Source organism: Folsomia candida, unplaced genomic scaffold, assembly GCF_002217175.1.
Source record: "Folsomia candida strain VU population unplaced genomic scaffold, ASM221717v1 Fcan01_Sc017, whole genome shotgun sequence".
Classification (NCBI taxonomy): domain Eukaryota; kingdom Metazoa; phylum Arthropoda; class Collembola; order Entomobryomorpha; family Isotomidae; genus Folsomia; species Folsomia candida.
Window position 1 is genome coordinate 1,469,992 of NW_019091209.1, and position 18,316 is coordinate 1,488,307.

At 39.3% G+C, this 18,316-nt stretch overlaps 7 protein-coding genes across 12 annotated transcripts; 3 read left to right on the plus strand and 4 right to left on the minus strand.

Moving 5' to 3' along the window:
* Positions 1–308: 308 nt before the first annotated feature.
* On the minus strand, positions 309–1,679 carry LOC118437929 (tyrosine-protein phosphatase 10D-like). Its single transcript, XM_035857487.1, has 5 exons — positions 1,505–1,679; positions 1,338–1,391; positions 984–1,268; positions 632–910; positions 309–571 (listed from the first exon to the last, which is right to left on the minus strand). Exons 1-5 carry the CDS (start codon positions 1,649–1,651, stop codon positions 353–355), a joined length of 984 nt encoding a protein of 327 aa, XP_035713380.1. The 5' UTR covers positions 1,652–1,679; the 3' UTR covers positions 309–352.
* Positions 1,680–3,110: 1,431 nt separating this feature from the next.
* Positions 3,111–4,874, plus strand: LOC110857016. Its single transcript, XM_022105615.2, has 3 exons — positions 3,111–3,343; positions 3,753–4,047; positions 4,491–4,874. The coding sequence occupies exons 2-3, from the start codon at positions 3,759–3,761 to the stop codon at positions 4,634–4,636; spliced, it is 435 nt and encodes a 144-aa protein (XP_021961307.1). The 5' UTR covers positions 3,111–3,343; positions 3,753–3,758; the 3' UTR covers positions 4,637–4,874.
* A 612-nt stretch (positions 4,875–5,486) lies between these two features.
* Positions 5,487–8,422, plus strand: LOC110857014. 3 transcript variants are annotated; one of them, XM_035857441.1, is made up of 8 exons: positions 5,487–5,623; positions 6,444–6,496; positions 6,574–6,784; positions 6,858–6,993; positions 7,056–7,219; positions 7,319–7,776; positions 7,851–7,955; positions 8,044–8,422. In XM_035857441.1, the coding sequence occupies exons 4-8, from the start codon at positions 6,887–6,889 to the stop codon at positions 8,233–8,235; spliced, it is 1,026 nt and encodes a 341-aa protein (XP_035713334.1). In that variant the 5' UTR covers positions 5,487–5,623; positions 6,444–6,496; positions 6,574–6,784; positions 6,858–6,886; the 3' UTR covers positions 8,236–8,422. The 3 variants fall into 3 exon arrangements, with proteins under 3 accessions (XP_035713334.1, XP_035713335.1, XP_021961305.1); XM_035857442.1 differs by lacking the exon at positions 5,487–5,623 and adding an exon at positions 6,170–6,302; XM_022105613.2 differs by lacking the exon at positions 5,487–5,623 and adding an exon at positions 6,227–6,368.
* A 1,700-nt stretch (positions 8,423–10,122) lies between these two features.
* Positions 10,123–11,569, plus strand: LOC110856836 (protein yippee-like 5). Of its 4 annotated transcripts, XM_035857540.1 has the most exons (6): positions 10,123–10,313; positions 10,466–10,485; positions 10,561–10,617; positions 10,696–10,865; positions 10,942–11,048; positions 11,120–11,569. In XM_035857540.1, the coding sequence occupies exons 4-6, from the start codon at positions 10,702–10,704 to the stop codon at positions 11,242–11,244; spliced, it is 396 nt and encodes a 131-aa protein (XP_035713433.1). In that variant the 5' UTR covers positions 10,123–10,313; positions 10,466–10,485; positions 10,561–10,617; positions 10,696–10,701; the 3' UTR covers positions 11,245–11,569. The 4 variants fall into 4 exon arrangements, with proteins under 4 accessions (XP_035713433.1, XP_021961091.1, XP_021961090.1 ...); XM_022105399.2 differs by having other exon boundaries at positions 10,123–10,485; positions 10,558–10,617; XM_022105398.2 differs by having other exon boundaries at positions 10,124–10,485.
* Positions 11,468–13,629, minus strand: LOC110856835 (prostatic acid phosphatase). The gene is made up of 6 exons (XM_022105397.2): positions 13,193–13,629; positions 13,013–13,111; positions 12,687–12,938; positions 12,437–12,619; positions 11,978–12,367; positions 11,468–11,911 (listed from the first exon to the last, which is right to left on the minus strand). Exons 1-6 carry the CDS (start codon positions 13,526–13,528, stop codon positions 11,702–11,704), a joined length of 1,470 nt encoding a protein of 489 aa, XP_021961089.1. The 5' UTR covers positions 13,529–13,629; the 3' UTR covers positions 11,468–11,701.
* Positions 13,630–13,944: 315 nt separating this feature from the next.
* LOC110856782 (phosphatidate cytidylyltransferase, mitochondrial) lies at positions 13,945–15,752 on the minus strand. The gene is made up of 6 exons (XM_022105330.2): positions 15,477–15,752; positions 15,224–15,400; positions 14,915–15,158; positions 14,716–14,837; positions 14,523–14,606; positions 13,945–14,461 (listed from the first exon to the last, which is right to left on the minus strand). Exons 1-6 carry the CDS (start codon positions 15,639–15,641, stop codon positions 14,126–14,128), a joined length of 1,128 nt encoding a protein of 375 aa, XP_021961022.1. The 5' UTR covers positions 15,642–15,752; the 3' UTR covers positions 13,945–14,125.
* Positions 15,753–15,910: 158 nt separating this feature from the next.
* Positions 15,911–18,238, minus strand: LOC110856789 (ras-like GTP-binding protein Rho1). Its single transcript, XM_022105340.2, has 5 exons — positions 17,839–18,238; positions 17,573–17,752; positions 17,164–17,313; positions 16,859–17,092; positions 15,911–16,782 (listed from the first exon to the last, which is right to left on the minus strand). Exons 2-5 carry the CDS (start codon positions 17,726–17,728, stop codon positions 16,744–16,746), a joined length of 579 nt encoding a protein of 192 aa, XP_021961032.1. The 5' UTR covers positions 17,729–17,752; positions 17,839–18,238; the 3' UTR covers positions 15,911–16,743.
* Between the last annotated feature and the right edge of the window lie 78 nt (positions 18,239–18,316).

An 18,316-nucleotide genomic window follows, 5' to 3' on the forward strand; every position in this document is an offset into this window, starting at 1 on the left:
TGTGTTATATTTCCTATGCATTTTTCTAACGTGGTAGTGCATACATTGGAGACATGAAACTTGAGATAAATCAGATAACATTTCCTGCAGGTAAGCCATCTTTCATGACAAGAGATCCATTCAGTTCATACCTGAGTACAACTCTTATCTAACAAATTTCATTCATTACGTGTGTATGTTTTTGTTCACATCTCCGTCTGAATAAAAATACCCTCTATTTATTTACGTCGCATCTATGCATATGCAAATGAGCCATGATTTCATGAAAAGGAAAGACATGCATTTTTATTTATCGATTAAAACTGACATGAGTGAAGTAAATCCCATTCATTTATTAGTCAATTACATATTGCTAACATAATAAATTAGGATTTGCTGCTCGGTCAAAATCATAGAGACCTAAATGTTGGAGAGGCTGCGAAGCCTCTTCTCGATCGGGGACAACTCTTTCGAAATGGTTGCCCGGCGCAGGGTCGCCAAATTCAATGCCGTTAGCCTCGATTTCATCAAGTGTTACGATGACACATTTGTAAATGCAGACGTACTGGGGCTCCGTGTGAACCATTCCAACCTTCGTCATAATTATGCTACATATTTCCAGTAATTCATCATTGTCATTTGCATATCTCACCCTTTGCGCCCGCATTTGACTCACGATGCTGGCAATATTGACGGCTTTCTTCTTCTCGATTTGATTCAATGCAATATCGACCGCAATGAAGGTCCCAGTGCGACCGACGCCTGCGCTCCCGTGGACAATGAGGGGCGCGTTGGATGGGTTTCCCAGAATCGGAGAGGGAGCATACTTCCGAACCTCTCGGACGAAGTGGACAAGCGCTTCGGGTGGGTCGACGGACTCCAAATGGGTCCAAGTTAGAAACTGGTAGTGACGAAGGCGTCTTTCCTGCTCCTGGAAAAAAATATGCAAATTATGGACTAAAGAACTTTCACGATGAAAGATGTTTCATTTTTTCTTTGTAAACTTTGTAGCGGAGTTTCAACTCGGAGATGATCCATTTGTGAGGCGAGCGTCGATACCCGTCCAGAATTTCGGACATGACTTCGACCTCAATTTCACCATACATTTCCGAAATCGAGGTGCTTGGCCAGTAATGCGTGCATTCTTCCCGATCTGGGCGACTGAATTGGAAAGGATTGAAGTCATCCGGGGACGAAGGTCGGTCTACGTAACGGGCCAACATGACGACGCACGTGGCATTCAACTCCCAGCATAGCCGCCAGAAATCGTTGACCGTGTTCTTCAACGGCTGTGTAATTAAGGACAATCATTATCAAACTTTGGGATAAATTTCATGAAAATTTTAATTTATTTGTACCGCTTGGGTAGCAATGTACTCTCGACCACGGAATTCTCCATTGGAGTTGTAGCCCTGCACAAATTTGCATGAATAGTTTTCCCATGAATGAATAATGCATATTGCAAATGTGGGTATGGAAATAATTTTGGCACGGATAATTGTTGCAAAAATGCGAACCGTATTACCGAGATATGATTCGCGTTGATGTAGTCACTGAAATCCACGCCTTCAACGGAGCTGAGAATTACTCGAGTATGGTCGAAAGGCAGAACGTTCACGAACCGGTTTTTCGGACGGTTCGTTCCCCGGTTTCCTGCCGACCGTGCCATCATCTCGCCTCCACGAGTTCTCAGACTCTCAAACTCGATGGACATTTTGTAACTGATAAGTAAAAGAAATGACCGTTTTTTTCGTATTCATGTCCACCGTATTTGTATACCAAATTTATTGCTTGAAATAAAATGAATGTACCATGAATCAGACACGAGGTCCTCGTAGTGGTTTCGGAATTCATGAAAGTTCATACCGCGACTGGCAACAAAATCATGTGTGAAAACACAATCGGAATAATTTCATGATTTAAGAATGTTTAAATAAAATATTTCAAAATTTTAATAACTTACAACATTTTGGCAGTTTTTTTTTATAGTTTTTTGGTGGACTCTGATTCTGCAAGACGTTAATGAATCTAGGGTTTGCCGTTGTGTTATCCTTTTCACTTTCCTCCTGCGACTAAAATGCTTTCCTGGGGACGCCTCGGTTATGCAAATATTTTCATAGGCATTTCTGGACAGTTGTACATAATGCATGCATCTTGTTAGTGGACTTATTATAGTTTAATATATAGTAAACTCAGGTTAGTTTACATTTAGGCATGCATATCAATCGCTCTTCAGTAAAAAGTGGTTGATGGACGAGGTAAGGTATGCAAATCCAATCCACCCATGCAAAAATCTGCCCATATCTCCTCCCATTTCGCATATTATTACATTTCGCATTCCGATGACGTGTGTGCAATAATAATTTTATTTATTATTTTATTAATCAGCCACCAATCGCTTTCTTTCCCATGCTTAAAATTTGTGGACGACTTGGAAGTGAATTTGCTGGACTTGCTCACCGACCCATTTTCATTTCTCGGAATTTATGCTTACATGTTTTTTTAACAAACAACAACGCAAAGGCAAAGTCCAAGTTATGCCCAACCTCGTCGTCCGTTAAGTTTTTCAGACTAATTAAATGCAAATCAAGTCGGACTTATTATTATTTTCAGAAGTATATGAACGAGCGGGAAAATGAGACGGAATTCTCTCCAATATTTCCACTTATATGGAGAATTGCGTCTCATTTTCCCGTCTCGCTAATATATTTCTGAAAGCATTTGCATTCCTGCCTTTAGTCTGAAAAACTAAAGTAACGATGAGCTTGATAAGCACATAACGCTATAAAAATTTGATTCTTATGCATTTATCATGTAAATATTTCTAGAATTAAGGAGTAAATTGGAGAGATGAAAGGACAGACAAATCAAATCATGCGATAACGAATTGTTGCAGCTAATTCTTAGCCAGCATTCGAGACGAGAAATGCGGATGCACGATAAATACGACTTATCAGTCTTGTTGTTACCTGATAAATTCAATTCATTGCGTTCGTTAGGCTCACATTTCCATGATCTGCGTCTCAAACCCATGATAAGATTGTCATCTCTTTTGTATGTACATAAGAATCTACATACATGCTTACATACATTTTGTATCATGGTCATTTATTTTTCTCGTTCGGGAATCCAATCCAACTTCCCGTCAACATTGTCCCTCCGAATGGATGAAAATTGTCTCCATAATAAAAGGACACTAAAGGATAAAAGGGCATCTCACCTTTTTCAACGAGTCAGTCTAATTCTGGACGCTCTCGGACACTTCTCGGGAAAATTGTAAAGAAGAATTTGTTGAAAATCGTTTTCCAAAAGTACGTGAAATTAGTGAAATTACTTGTCCCTCTCAAAAAATTAAAAAGGATAGGTAAGTAATTAAATTATGTTTTTTCATACTCATGTAAATGCACGTAGGATTCATCACCAAAATCGTAAAAATCCACACATTTTTAATCATTTCTTGGCTATGGGAATTTATTTTAAAATTCTGGACGATAAATTTCTCCTCGGTGAGTTGATTGATAGAATGGCGTTTAGTGTTTAAGCCAGTTCCAATTTTTCTGAAGGCTTCTTACATTTGAGATCTTCTCCTACAAAAAGTGTCAAAATCTGGAGTGTATATTTTCTAAAAAATTTACAACTCCCAACTCTAGAAATTTGTCGTCAAGAATTTCAAAATAAATTCCCAAAGCGGCGAAATGATGAAAAATGTGCTGACTTACAATTATTAGTTGTCATGTCTTACCTTAAACTAAAAATGTGTTTTTTTTCTCCAGATCGAGATGACTTTGTCCAGCGAAGTCAGTGTTCTCTATTTGGAGTTGGACCTATACCGACAAACACTGATAGGGTCACGGATAACCTCCTGCAAGTTTTCCGACGAGTTGAATCGTCTCGCCTACGCGTTGCACTGTCTGCATTGGGAGGCGAAGAACCTCGACGAGGCGATTCGCCAGGCCGGATCGCGCAGCGTCGTCTACAACCAGAGCGCCTGGAGCGTCAGTCATCGCGCTTACCTGCTACGTCACGAGATCCGCTTCTCCAAGGCGCAGTTCGGGATTTGGGTAAATTGTAAGTCATCAAAATACTCTTATCGTGATAACCAGAGGGCGGTTATGTATTTAGGTTCCACTTTCTTTATTAATGACAACCGACAGTAAAATTTTGTTGGTGTATTACTGATCTCGTACAGATCGGAAAAATTTCAAAATATTTCTGGGTTTTCTTAGACATAATTTAAAACATTTCTGCTATTGTTTAAAAAATACGTAAATATTTTAGCTATTTTTTTCAAAAATACATAAATTTTATAAATACTTCAATGACACGAGACGAATTTTTTTGTTCAAAGAAATCGATTACAAAAAAAACAAATAATACAAATTCTGCGAAACTTGTTACATATTTCGTAAATATTTTTGTTTTTGTAAATACACATCCGCTCCCTGATGATAACTGTGTCCATAAATTTCACTCATTTAACTAATCGTTTCTTTATTTTTTGATTGCTGCAGTGATTAAAAATCCGCCCACGAAGTCCACGATTTTCTCGTCCCCGTCCCACAGCGAGTCGTCTGAAGGTCAAGGCCCGAGTCGCTCGGTTTACTGGTGGAGTCCTCAGCGAAAGCAGGCGTCGCAGGAGAAAGTGGCTTACAAATAGTTCATTATTTAACTTTGTACTTAGGAAAACGGGCCAAGTTTTGAAAAATTATTGATAAAATGTGCATAAAATTAGGATTTCCAGCCTCATATGCATTTCATGTTTCAAAGTGCTTAGAATTATGTGCATATTTCTGAAAAAGTTTCCATTAAAAAAAATCATGTTTAAACAAATTCAATTCATTGTTTATCATGAAAGAATTTGACTTTATTATTAAAAGTATTGTGGTTGTTCATGATATATAAATTAAGACTGCATGACTAATTACTATTTACATTGCATACATTTTGAGGTGGGGGTAAATAATCTTGAAGACCTTATCGAGATCCTTGAAAGAGGTCACTCCTATAAATAATTGTAGTGCCAACTGAAAAAGATCTCAAATCTCTCTCCCTCCAAAATAAATGTAGGTAAATGTGATAATTAATTACCCTGTATTATCCCGCTCCCAGTCCGGCATACCATTACATTAGCTTTCGGACATGGTAAGACCATGGCCACACCCGTGAACGCATCAGGTTCGTACCTGTCAGCGAATGAAATGATAAACGTACTTATTAATCAAGTAGATGGGTTATTTATTAATGAGTATGTTATCATTTGTTCGAATAGGTTTCTCACGTCATTTGTGGGGTGAGCATTCGATCCTTGGAGAGGCTCCTCAACCTAATCTTGAAGCCCACACTGAAGGCAGCAGAGATGTTTTTAATCAACATTCCAAATGGTCTCACATTGAATCCCACCGACCGAACCATCGCTGTGAACTTTGTCACTGCAATCTTGCAAGCCTCCACCGATTTAGCACCGGAGATGATCATATTCCCGCCAGGGAAAATCATTGCCGTGGCGATTGGATCTTTGAGACGCATGACCAAGGGTGCGAATGACTCGGGATTATAGCGCAAGTCCGAACATGCATCAGCGACAGCTTTCAGATCCAAATCTGCTCCCAAGTTCACCGACGCCGCCACAGATCTGCAAGCAACAGTAATAAGAGCAGAATTAAAACCATCAGTTAACTTTTTATTGCCATTCATGATGTAATAATTATAATACTAAGAATAATGTTAACTGGAATTGCAAAAGCTTACAAAACGGTTGGTTCCAACCCTTCCGGCGGCTCAATTGGACTCTGCTTCCACGGAGCATTCTTCAACTTGTGCGGCTCGGGAATGATGAAGTTGTACTGCGAATCAAGTTCATACTTGGGATAAACAGTGCCCTTCCCATTTCCGAGAATGCCGTCGGCTTCAAAGTTGGACTGGCTGACTTCAAAAGCAGGCCGTTGTCGTGGCAGATTGCATGGCACGAAACTTGGTGGATCTCCTTCTCCTCCAGTTCCAATTCGTCGAGCCGCCCGAAGTGGCAATTTCCGAGCTGTCTCAGTCGCCACCAAACTTGGTGGATCTCCTCCAGTTCCAATTCGTCGAGCCGCCCGAAGTGGCAATTTCCGAGCTGTCTCAGTCGCCACCAAACTTGGTGGATCTCCTCCAGTTCCAATTCGTCGAGCCGCCCGAAGTGGCAATTTCCGAGCTGTCTCAGTCGCCACCAAACTTGGTGGATCTCCTCCAGTTCCAATTCGTCGAGCCGCCCGAAGTGGCAATTTCCGAGCTGTCTCAGTCGCCACCAAACTTGGTTTTCTTGCCGACTTTCGTTTGCCCTTGAGGTCTCTCCAGCGAAAAATTTAACAGAATTTAAGCACGATGAAATTCCGCGTGAACATTCGTCCTGAGTACTAGGCTTTAGTTTGCATAATAATAAGTGGCATGCATGCAAATTATTGATCAATGTATTTGATAACTTTTAGATTGATAAGTTATTATCAGTCGGCGCTCCACACTTTTTAATTGGCGGAAGAAGGTATGAATTCTATTTGAGTAAATTAAGTATAAATTCTAAACTTCAAAAAATAATGTGTACGAATTGACTTTACACAGGGTTTGGATAAGAACAACAAATAAGGTCTGGATTCTATTTGAGGAAATCATACACAAATTTCGTCGTAAATTTGAACAAAGGAAACAGCTGGACAGTATGAACGCCACGCCGATATGCTGCGATAAGATAAGGCTGCGCTTGTCTCCTTTTACTCGACTGCTTCATTCCTTCGTTAGTCTTGCCTTGTTTGCTGCTCCGTCACGACGACAGGTCTTCTTAAAACAAGTCACTTAAAGTTAATAAGTTTTCAGGCTGAGATTTTTAAAAGTTATTAATTGTTCAGGAATAACTACAATTTTAAAACTTCCAATAATGGAAGAATCATCAAACGAAGTCATTGAGAATTGTCCCTACGATGGCTGTCCTGTTAGACAAATAAGTTCCGAGTTGAAGGTTCACAAGCAGACTTGCGGTTATCGGTAAGACTCATTAATTAGATAAGGTTAAGGTTGTAATTACAAATGTATCATTCCTTGTGCAGGATCAGACTCGACTGCCATGTCGAATGTGGAGTGGAAGATGTTCCAATGTGCGAATATCTTCTCCACTTGACGACGGTCCACAAGGTCCCCGTGTTTGAGGAGCGAAAAGCCACGGTTTTTGTGCAAAAGACAGGCCCGACATATTTCAAGGATGAAAATACTCGTGAGTTTGGCATGAATTGTTGTAATTATATTTATCTCCAAATTAATGCAATCGTGTTCTTATGTATTATAACGAATTTTACTATTATTTTGCCCACAGTGAAATATCAACCGCTTGGAATTTTCAAATTGGACTCGACCCAATTTCTGGTCATGGCCGCTGAGGCAGATTCACACTACTGGCTGTATTCCATCATTCTTATCGACGACACTCCCACCGCCGATGCCGCCGCCGCCGCCAGTGGCGACGACGACAAGAAGGAAGGAGGAGGAGGTCGAACTCCGTACTTTTGCAGCTATCTGCTCGCTCCACCTCCAACGATGGTCTTGGACACGTCCGAATACAACATACTCAGAAACCCGAAATCCAATAAATTCCATGAAATGATGCAAAATCGGGTTCCTTCACAATTCGGGAGGGACAGAGTGCTCTCACTCAAAGACTCGTTCGACCCCGAGTTTAACATGGACTTCTTATTCCAAATAGAAAAGCTTGCGACGGGACAGTTCTTCCTCGTCGGCAAGGAGAAATTTGAGCTCAAAGTGGAGATTCTTCATGTAAATGCATATTTATACTCAAATGTGGATTTAATATTCTAGAGTGTTTAACAATTTTACTCAATAATTCACAGGAAAAGGAAGTATTCGCTAAACTTAATCGATTCGGGGTCGGTCGAGCAACCAAACAAGAATGTTTCCCAGTATTATGCGATGACGTGAACGAGCAAAGTCGTTTGGTAACCAATACTTCTGATTATTTTTCATGGAAATACTTAATTCCACTAATTTTGTGGGTAATACTAACCACGTAAATTTGATAATTAGCTAATTGAAGCGAGGGACGAGATCAGACAGCACCAAGTCGACGTTCGGGCCATTTTCGAGTCCGAGCAGCCCAGCCCTCACGATCTGAAGCGTCAATGCCACTTGAGGGCGAGTTTGGGCGATGTGGCCGATGATGAAGTGGTCGATCACGCTGCTCTCATGGCCAAGTTCCAGGGGAGCATGTTTAGCTGAACTTATCATTTTTTAGACAACCCTGTTGCTAATTTTTATAGGTAATTATGTACGTCGCAGTCACTCACAGTCATTCTGTTTGCAGTTATCAATCAATTATTAAGTCGACTTCTAATTCTATTGTGATCAGATTTCAGGAATAAAGCTAAATTCATGGATTATTAATAAAGTTTAAAGTCATCAATGTTCTGGTTCTTCTTGCATATCATTATTTTGAGACATCGCATCACCACAAAAAACACCCTTAACCGCTCTAAATTCACTCCATATCTATCTATAATTACTGCGACGATATAAGCACTTCAGTTTGTTCTCTCTCAGTAATTGTCTTTTGATAATTTTCGAGATAATGCAGCAACTATTTATGATTAGTTGAATTTGATAAGATCGTTTTTACCATACTTATCAAAGAAAAACAGACTTACAATGGAACCTTTTTTCAAGCTACACGAGATAAGCTTAGTGACTTATGCTAAAAAATCAAGCTAAAAATTAGAAATGACGTGGTACTTATCATTCCGTTGAATGGGCACTTGGAGGTCAAATATTTGAGGGCAAAGTTCACAGTAGCGGCCTGTTTTTTTCTAAAGCGGGCGAGCGGAAGAGTGAAAATTTTCTCCTTCGAGGTCACTCCGCTCCGTTCTCGTACGCTCGCACATCATTCAATGCATATTATTTTTGACAAAATTTCACAATCTCGTAAATTGGTGTATACATTCGTATAATTTTATATTTGGTTTTTAAAATCCTACTATTCACCGATCCGTAATAAAAAAGTCACGATGGGTTCAATAAATTATAAGTTCGTATAATTAATGAATGTATTAATTAATTAGAAATCACAATCCTTAAAGTTGACTTATTTTTATTGCCACATTTCGTTGTATATTTTTGGAATGCATATTCATTAATCGATATGCACTTATAATTTATTGAACCCATCGTCACTTTTTTTTATTACGGATCGGTGGATAGTAGGATTTTAAAGCAAATATAAAATTAAATGAATGTATGCACCAATTTACGAGATTGTCAAATTTTGTCAAAAATAATATGCATTGAATGATGTGCGAGCGTACGAGAACGGAGCGGAGTGACCTCGAAGGAGAAAATTTTCACTCATCCCCTCGCCCGCTTGAGAAAAAAAACAGGCCGCTACTGTGAACTTTGCCCTCAAATATTTGACCTCCAAGTGCCCATTCAACGGAAAGATAAGTGCCACGTCAATTCTAATTTTTACCTTGATTTTTTAGCATAAGTCACTAAGCTTATCTCGTGTAGCTTGAAAAGAGGTTCCATTGTTAGTAAATTAATCGTGCTACTATTTTTTACTATTCGAAGAAGAAAATATATATATAAAAATGCATTAATGGGTATTGAGAGTCTCAAGTTGGGAGAATACTCTTCTCCCAACTTGAGATTCAGACAGAAATGCAAGAGGAGGCAAGTCGAGAAATCTCAACTTGCCTCTCATAACCAGATTCTGTTGAGGCCATAGCATGACAAAAATACACTGTAAATTCTGCATAGAGGTTTCTTGCCTCTTATCGGGGAGTATTACGACATGTACAAATTATAATATGCATAAAAATGAAGGAAATTTGTGTCCTCAAAATATCAAAATTTATACTTTTAGTCTTTACTTTTTAGTACAAATGCAAATTTTCAGTTTTACTGTGATATGGAAATCAGGGAATTTTAATGAAATAATTACTAAAGCATTATCTTTTCAGAGTGATTATATTTCTTCAGAATTCTGAAGGGTTGCTTATCTCCTTATTAGTCATGACCAAAAATATTTCCATTCTTATTTTTACGTCTCATTTTTATCATCAAACTTGCATATTAACTTTTATCACCCCACGTCAAAATGAGCTATTATTCCGTTAGATAAGTAAACCACAAACTTTGCTTATCAACTTAGCTCTTCACGTGACCTCTTTATCATTCAAAGTAGTGACCTTCCTTTGACCTTTTGACCAAATTGTGATCACTTCCGCCCCTTGACAAAAAAATACAGTCTCTCCTTTGGCGAGTAAGCTGTCGCGCCAGAGACGAACAGACAGTTCGGAAAACAGGTAGAAATAGATATAAAAATAGCAATTTTCTAAAAAAGGGTTACTCGTCCCTTTCTAAGGGACGGGTTGCAAACAAACATTTCTTCACTACGCGTGTCCTTCTGGCTACATAAAGTTCAGTTCAAAGGTTCATTGTCTGTCTGTTTACACAGCTGCTGATTGGATATTTATTGTAAGTTGTACAATACAATACAACAATTAATACTTTGTTAATTTCCTGACTATTGAAATTGTTTGGGGAAAGTAGGTCTTCAATTTGTAGTTGGTGGCGAGGAAATCCTTACATTTCATATTTAAATACTAGGTAAAATTATTAATAATTAGCTAAATAACGTAAATCAAAATGGTAAAGATGTTTTTTTGGTAATGTTCTTAATTTCAGGCCAGAATGGGTCGAATATTCCTCGAGCACCCAGGTGGAAATCGATTATTTTCCTGTGCTTCGTGCGACACCGTCCTCACCAATCGTTCCGAACTGTTCAGCACTCGTTTCACGGGGGCCACTGGGCGCGCCTTCTTGTTCAGCAAAGTGGTCAACTTGACCTACAGGTGGTTCGTTTGTAATTAATTTTTTTTACCTGTACGAGACCTTAGCTAATGATGATTATTAATCTTTCCGTATTTTCAGTGAGGTTCAGGATCGCGTTATGCTCACGGGTCGTCATATGGTGAGGGATGTATCGTGTAAAAATTGCGATACGAAGTTGGGCTGGATTTATGAATTTGCGACGGAAGGTGAGTATCAGTTAGATAAGGATCTTATCGAGTTGTGAGGAATATATACTGATTAGATTGTGTTTTTTTAGAAACGCAACGCTACAAGGAAGGAAAAGTAATTTTGGAGAGGGCATTGGTCACGGAGAGTGACGGGATTGAGGAACGTGACCCCCCCGTTCCAGCCCCTGCTGCTGCCGCGCAACAGCAACAATGAACACTATCCTTAGTGTCAGCGCAGCATACATATATTGATAAGTAACTACGTTGGTTCGAATTTGGTACATATTTTGTAAAACTTGTTGAGCAGACTGTGCCCAAGTTTACGAACGACACGATGAATTGTACCAATATCCATATTGATCACATTTACCAATTAATTAATTTACATGTTATGTTTACAATGATTCCTTGTTATGCTTTAACGACAAAAATATATCGTTTCATCGAAATACGATACGGTAAACGACTTTATTTTCCAAATACTCGCTGTACATATTGATTAGAAAGTTGCAAATAAAGGTGTTCGTTTTATAACCTTATCTTAAATGCGTAGATTTTTTATTCTTTTTATGAAGTGGCTGAGAAAATTTAGATTCATATCGATCATCATCATGCACGTTTGGCTCATAATTTAGGAATTTCTCTCATTTATTGAATATTTTATGTAAATTCTAGTCATCATCTTCGTCGTCATTGCCATCATCACTATTGTTATCATTCCCATCGGAACATTTCCCATTGCCGCAGAGACTGTCCCATTTCTTATCGTCAACGCTGAGGTTGGACGTGATCTCCTTAAATTTGGAAAGGGTACAGGGATGGTCACAATTTGAGAGGAGAACTTCCTCAGCGACACCGTTGGGGTCGGTTCGATACAGGATCTGGGTGAAAGTATTGAATAAATTAGACTACACAGGGTACATTAATTAATGCGTCTGTCTCCTCACCTTGACCCAGTTGATGTCAACGCCCTCCTCGTCCTCATCGTGGTGTAGTTCGAAGATCAGGGCTGCGTCGTAGGGGGGTGGTTGCGTGGTGTTGTAGCCGCTCAGAGATTCCAAGAGGCCGGAAATTGTGGTGTCGTGGGTCGCGTAAATGTACAGGTTCGCCCTTCTCAACGATGCCAATTCCTCCGCGGTCATTTCACTCAATCCAAAATCATCAAATCCAAGCATGGTTTCCAAATCGAGGATAATCTGGTGTAGAATTGGACCCACATAGAGGCGCTGGAGTTCTTCGGTGGACACGAATTGGAGATAATTTGCCTGTTCGAGAGCCTGGATCTGTTTGGCTAAGGGAGGAAACCAGGCAGGGAATGGGAGACCGTACTGACAATGCTGGAAGATGAACATTGCAAAAATTGCATACTTATCTTTACCAAAGTCTCCAACTTTTTTGCTACTTACCTGAATTGATAACGTGTCCATTATGTTGTGCACATCTTTATAACTTTGAACATCATTTCCCGTCAAGTCGGACAAGTTACGGAGTAATTTAATCGTATTTCTATCCTGTGTTGCACCCAGTTTGGCGAGATGTTCGGAAAACAGGGCATCGTATTTGGGACATGGTCGCGTGTTCTTCAATTTCTGGGAAAAAGAAAAGTGATAATTTCTTTTATGGATAAAAGTGAGACTCATTTTTAAGTAGTCTTACATTGTCCAACTGCGGGTCCATCGTGAAACAAGGGATCGGTTGCCACCGGACTTTAGGGAAGTCGACATGACCTCCAGGGTCTCGTCGGAGTGGGGGAAACAGTCCAGCGAGCAGAGACGCGGCTGACATTGCGGTTCTGTCCGTTTGGGAGGAACGACAGTAAACTTGCGACATGGAATAGCGGGTGGAGAGGAAGGATCCGTACCGACAGCGGAGATACTGCCCGAGACGGTAACTCCAGTGTTTGCCAGGCTGGGAAAAAAATATTTGCTAAATTGTTGGCGAAATCATACGAAAAATGGAACAAAATTGTATCTAAATCCCACCCCCGTGAGCTGTCCAAGACCTTCAATCCCATAATCGAAATCTTGAAATGGATCGAAAACATATTTGTACATTGGCGTTCGTGCCCCGTGACGGAAAAGCTGGAACAATGAATTCAAGACGTGACTATTATTGTATTTCATGAATCATGACTATTTTCTGTATGATCTTTATTTATTTACCACTGCCGATGCTACCAGTGTGTCCAAATTATCCGACTCCAACTCACACCACGCCCCCGTCGGCGTTTTGTCCCAGATGGGTCGAAAATTGCAGATGGAATCGGTCAGTGAGATGGGGGCAGGAGGAGAGCTTGATGTCCCAGACGTGACGGTGGGATCGTCTTTGTCCTCGTCCTCGATAAGAATAGGGGATGGTGGGGGCGGCGGTGGTGCAGAGGTCGTACTCACCTTCACTTTACCACGCCCCCCTTTTCTAGCTGGAGTTCCATTCACGAGCGATGATGAAACCAACAGCACCAGAACCACACCCGTCACCATTTTTACACGCCACGCCATGGCAAACCAAATTTAAAACTGCAATGAAAGTGAAAATTATTGCATGCAAAATTCAACCATTCAGCTAACCAGCTCAAGAATAATGAATGATCCAATTTGATTCCAACGGTATAAACTGTAAACACTAAAAAAAATACCCTGCATCATGAAATCGTTGCAATTTTGATATGTCTACGAATTCATGATTCATCAGAATTCATGGCTGTAAAATTTGAGAACATACGATTAGGAATGTGACACGATCGTCACTACATATTTAACAACTTTGAACTTTTACACGACTTTTAATGACACGACATAATTCTTGGTGAAGCATGTGACTATAGTCAAAACAGAATCTGGTTCAACCCAGAAAGAAAGATTGGTCAAGATGGATAAGTCAAAACAGGAAATTTTTGTAGAAAAAAAACTTTTTTGTTTTCGTTCACGTGATAAAATATATACGTTGTCAATTTATTGTCAATCGACTGCAGTTCATGTATATGGCGTAATTTTGGAATATATAAATTCTAAGATTTGGAAATTGTAATAATAAGTATGTAAACTTGTTCGGACGTTGACTAGACTTATTTTTAATTATGTTTTTCTTCCGTTACGTTACGTTTTACGCTGCTGACTACGGAAATGTTGATGGTATTGGTCCTCGTCGTTGTGATTATCAATTTGATGCTGACTACTGCGTTTCATTCTTTCCTGTTGCATCTGTCTCCCCTCTCGCCCCTTTTGTAGCTTTTCCCAAGCATACTTGACTGAACGGACGATCCCGGCGGAGAGCAAACCTTGAACAGTTTGTAGAATGGATGATCCCCAAACCACGTCGGTGATTGAGTTTCGAATAAAATTGCGAAGGGTGGGCATGTAGCTTAATTCAGCCATGACTTCTTCAATGTCACAGAGACGAGGGTCACGGAATAGCTGACGGCAAAGGTTTATCTGCGCAATTTTTATTATGATGAGATGTATATCCACAACAAAGGAATAGGAATGCACTCACTTGAACTTGGATAGGAAGTGCCATCAAGTGTTTGAACCGTTCTTGTGGTGTGGTATTTTGAACGATGAGACCATCCGCGTTTACCTGTGAATAATGAGCATGCATTAAATCAACTAGTTTCATAAACAGTATTTTTTTCTGTTAAGACAAAGGACTACTTACGAACATAAAGCTACATATATAAGACTATTACCTCCACCATGGGCTTGAGCCCGTGAATTAATGGGGCATACACGGCTTCAAATTCACCCATCATGGGGATCACAATATTCCTCGCTTTATCCGGATTTTCGCCCAATTTCATTCTCGAGTCGCCTAAATAAATCACAAACAATTAGTAAAAAGAATACTTAATCAGATCAATATTAATTTCTTGCTTCTTTCAATCTCACCCAAATAAGACAACTCTGTAATTCCGTGAAACAGAGTATATTTCGACAAATATCTCCCCTCCTGAAGAAGAACAGTTCTCAAGGCGGACTCTCGATTAAAATTTAACGCTCTCATCAAACTTGCTGAGGATGGGGGTTGTAATTCCAAAACGGGTTTATGCAATCGTCCCGCAATATAGATTTGGTTCCATTTGGTCAAATCTCTTTCCAGAGCAGATGTGCTTATCACGCCGTACTTTATGAGCTGTCAAGAACATTGTAATTTAATTATGACAACTTTACAGCACATGGATATTTATTTAGTTATACCTGTCCGTCCAATGTAACGAACGGATTGTAATACACCCCAGAAGCCATTGATTCTTGAACCTTTGCAATTAATCTGGGGCCAAAATATCTCAGGGCAGAGTAGTGACTGGAATTGAGTGCCATGTTCTCTTCATGCCATTCAACTGGTGAATCCACAACAAAAATGAGGTCCAACATCTACTCGTAATTAAACAATTTTAGAACCAGATCGATTCAAGATAAGCAATTAACTGGTAATCAGTAAATTATTCACCTTTCCTCCTTGTTTCTGTCCCTGTTGCGCAAATACGGCGGATCCGTAAGCAAATGCATAATTACACTTTTTTGGAAAATGTGATAAAAGATTGTGAAGAGTGGATTCCCGAACGAGATGAACTGCTGATTTTGCTGCTATTTTAGCAACAGCAGGAAGTGCCATTACCAAAAATTTGGATCAAGTCATAAAAATAATTAAAAATTTAGTGATTTTTACTTTACTACGAATTTACAATTTTGGATCTTTCCTAGAACAGAATTTCATGACAAGATTTTTTGAACTCGTTCCCGGGCTCAAATTGTACCATTTTGCCCCAAATGTCAACCGTCACTTTGCATGAAAGCTTATAATAAAAACTTTTCATTCTATGAAATCCACAAGTTTCAAGTTTCTTGGAAATTTATGAATGCAAAAAAATGGAAGTAGTCAAATTTTCTAAAGACAACTGAACTGTCTAAATCTTGTGGACTTTATTTATATTTATATAATCATAAACTTTTATCCGCTCATGAGTAACAATACTAAAGAATAATAATAATAATAATAATAGTGACAATTATAATTGTAATAATAGCATACAAGAGTAGTCCCAGTAGTAGAGTAGTTAGTCCGTTAGTTGTTGTAGTAGTTAGTTTTAATACATAGAGTGGTTAGTTTCAGTTTAGTAGTGGCAATAACAGGGGTAGATTTACATAGATAGATATAATAGATTTAAGGTTTTTTTAAGGTAGATAAAGTACAGAGTAATAACAGCAGCAGAGTTTTCTTTTCTCTCCTCCTCGTGTTGTTTGTTAGTAATTGTTCCTTATTTAATATTGTTGTTCCTTAATAATTATTATTATAGAACGTTCTTCTCTTTTCTTCTGGTATGGTACTTATTTTATGGTATATAGGTCACGGCGAAAAAGTTTGAAAGTTGTTTTTTACCTAATTTTATAATTCATAATAATCTGATAAGTTGTCTAAAAGGAAGAGTTGTATAATAATATAATAATAACAATAATAATCTGAATTTCTCTCTTTCAAAAAATGCCTGGAACAACAACGTAACATTTATCTAAATACGTAATAATAACACCCACACAGCAACCGTTACAATTAATAATTAATGAATTTGTGGGGTTTGGCTGGTTGGTAGTTGGTTTGCTGGTAGTGATTTATACGGCGAGTGATGGAGGAGGATGATGATTAATTTAATAATAATGATGACAATAATAATAATAATAATAATAATTAATTCATGACGAATGGATTGGATGATGACTTACAAAATACAACACTTGGTACGTTTCTTCTTCTTTACCTGAAATTGAAGATTGCAATTAGACGAGAGCTTATCATAACTTTAAATAAATAAATTAAACAATAACTTGTCATACTTGTAATGCAGCTCGAGTCGCGGTTTCGAAAACTTCTCGGACTCCTTCCTTACTTTTGGCGGAGCACTCAAGATAAGCGAAAGCATTGATTTTCTCCGCCATTGCGCGACCCTCTTCCGGCTTGACCGGCTCTTGCTTCATTTTTGCTAATTCTCTCATGGTGGCTGGATCGTTGCGCAAATCCTTCTTGTTTCCGACAAGAATGATGGGAACATTGGGACAAAAGTGCTTCACCTAAAGTGACAAACCAGTGATATTAGTGACTTCATTCATCATTAGTTGACCTTTTCTCTTCAACAACTCACCTCAGGATTCCATTTCTCCGGAATGTTTTCCAGAGAGTCTGGCGAGTCAATGGAGAAGCACATGAGAATGACGTCCGTATCTGGATACGATAAGGGTCGCAGGCGGTCATAATCCTCCTGTCCAGCGGTATCCCACAATGCGAGTTCGACCTATTCGAAAATAAAGGTCACGCAGGTCAAGAGTAAGTATTTGTGATCATTTTAAGCCCCCATTGAACCAAATCGGTCCACTGGTTGTGTCACGACGGAGAGAGATGTATACCCACAAAATTACACTAAACCCACTAATTTACACAAAATCAAGATAACCTTCTAAAACCCCCCACCAAATATCCCCCTCTCATCTCATCTTATCATCTCCCCCGCCCACACAAATCACAAATCTCCCTCATAAAACTAAATCACTCACCTGTTTCCCATCGACTTCAATATCGGCGACATAATTCTCAAAAACCGTGGGTACATACACCTCTGGAAATTGATCTTTGCTAAACACGATGAGAAGACAAGTTTTACCACAAGCTCCGTCACCAACTATCACCAACTTTTTACGGATGGCGGCCATCGTCCTATCTGAACAATTCTTCTTCTGCCGAGACAAAGAACAAGATAATAATAAGGAAACGATTGAAATAGTGTATTTATGAATAACTGAATTAGTGAAAAGTTAGTTACCTTTTTCTTCTATTAGTTTTTCTATTAGTGGTCGGCGGCGGATGAGTGGTTGGTTTGGAGGAATTGAGGAGTGAGCGAGTCAGTCGTCGTTTCGTGAGTCAGTTATTTTGTTCAGCCAGCAAAAGAGATCTGCTAACCACCATCATCATCATCATCATCGTTTCTCTGCTGGTTTTCTGCTGGTGCCGGGGCGGAGAGCCACACACGCTGCACGTCACTGCGAAAAAGAGATAAGATAAGGTCAAGGTGGGAAGGGCGTTTTAACGAGGGGGTGAGGGGGAGGGGGAGTTTTTCGAAATTTTGGGGAATTTTGGGTAGGAGTTTTGAAAAGAGGAAAAAAGTTTGTGAGGGACGAGAGGATAGGGAATATACGTTGGAGGGAGCGGCTCACAAGAGAAGAGAGACAAGAAGACGAGAGAAGAGTTTAGGTTAGTGGACTCAGAATGTTGTGGTGAGAAGTGGAAAGGGTCGTTCATAA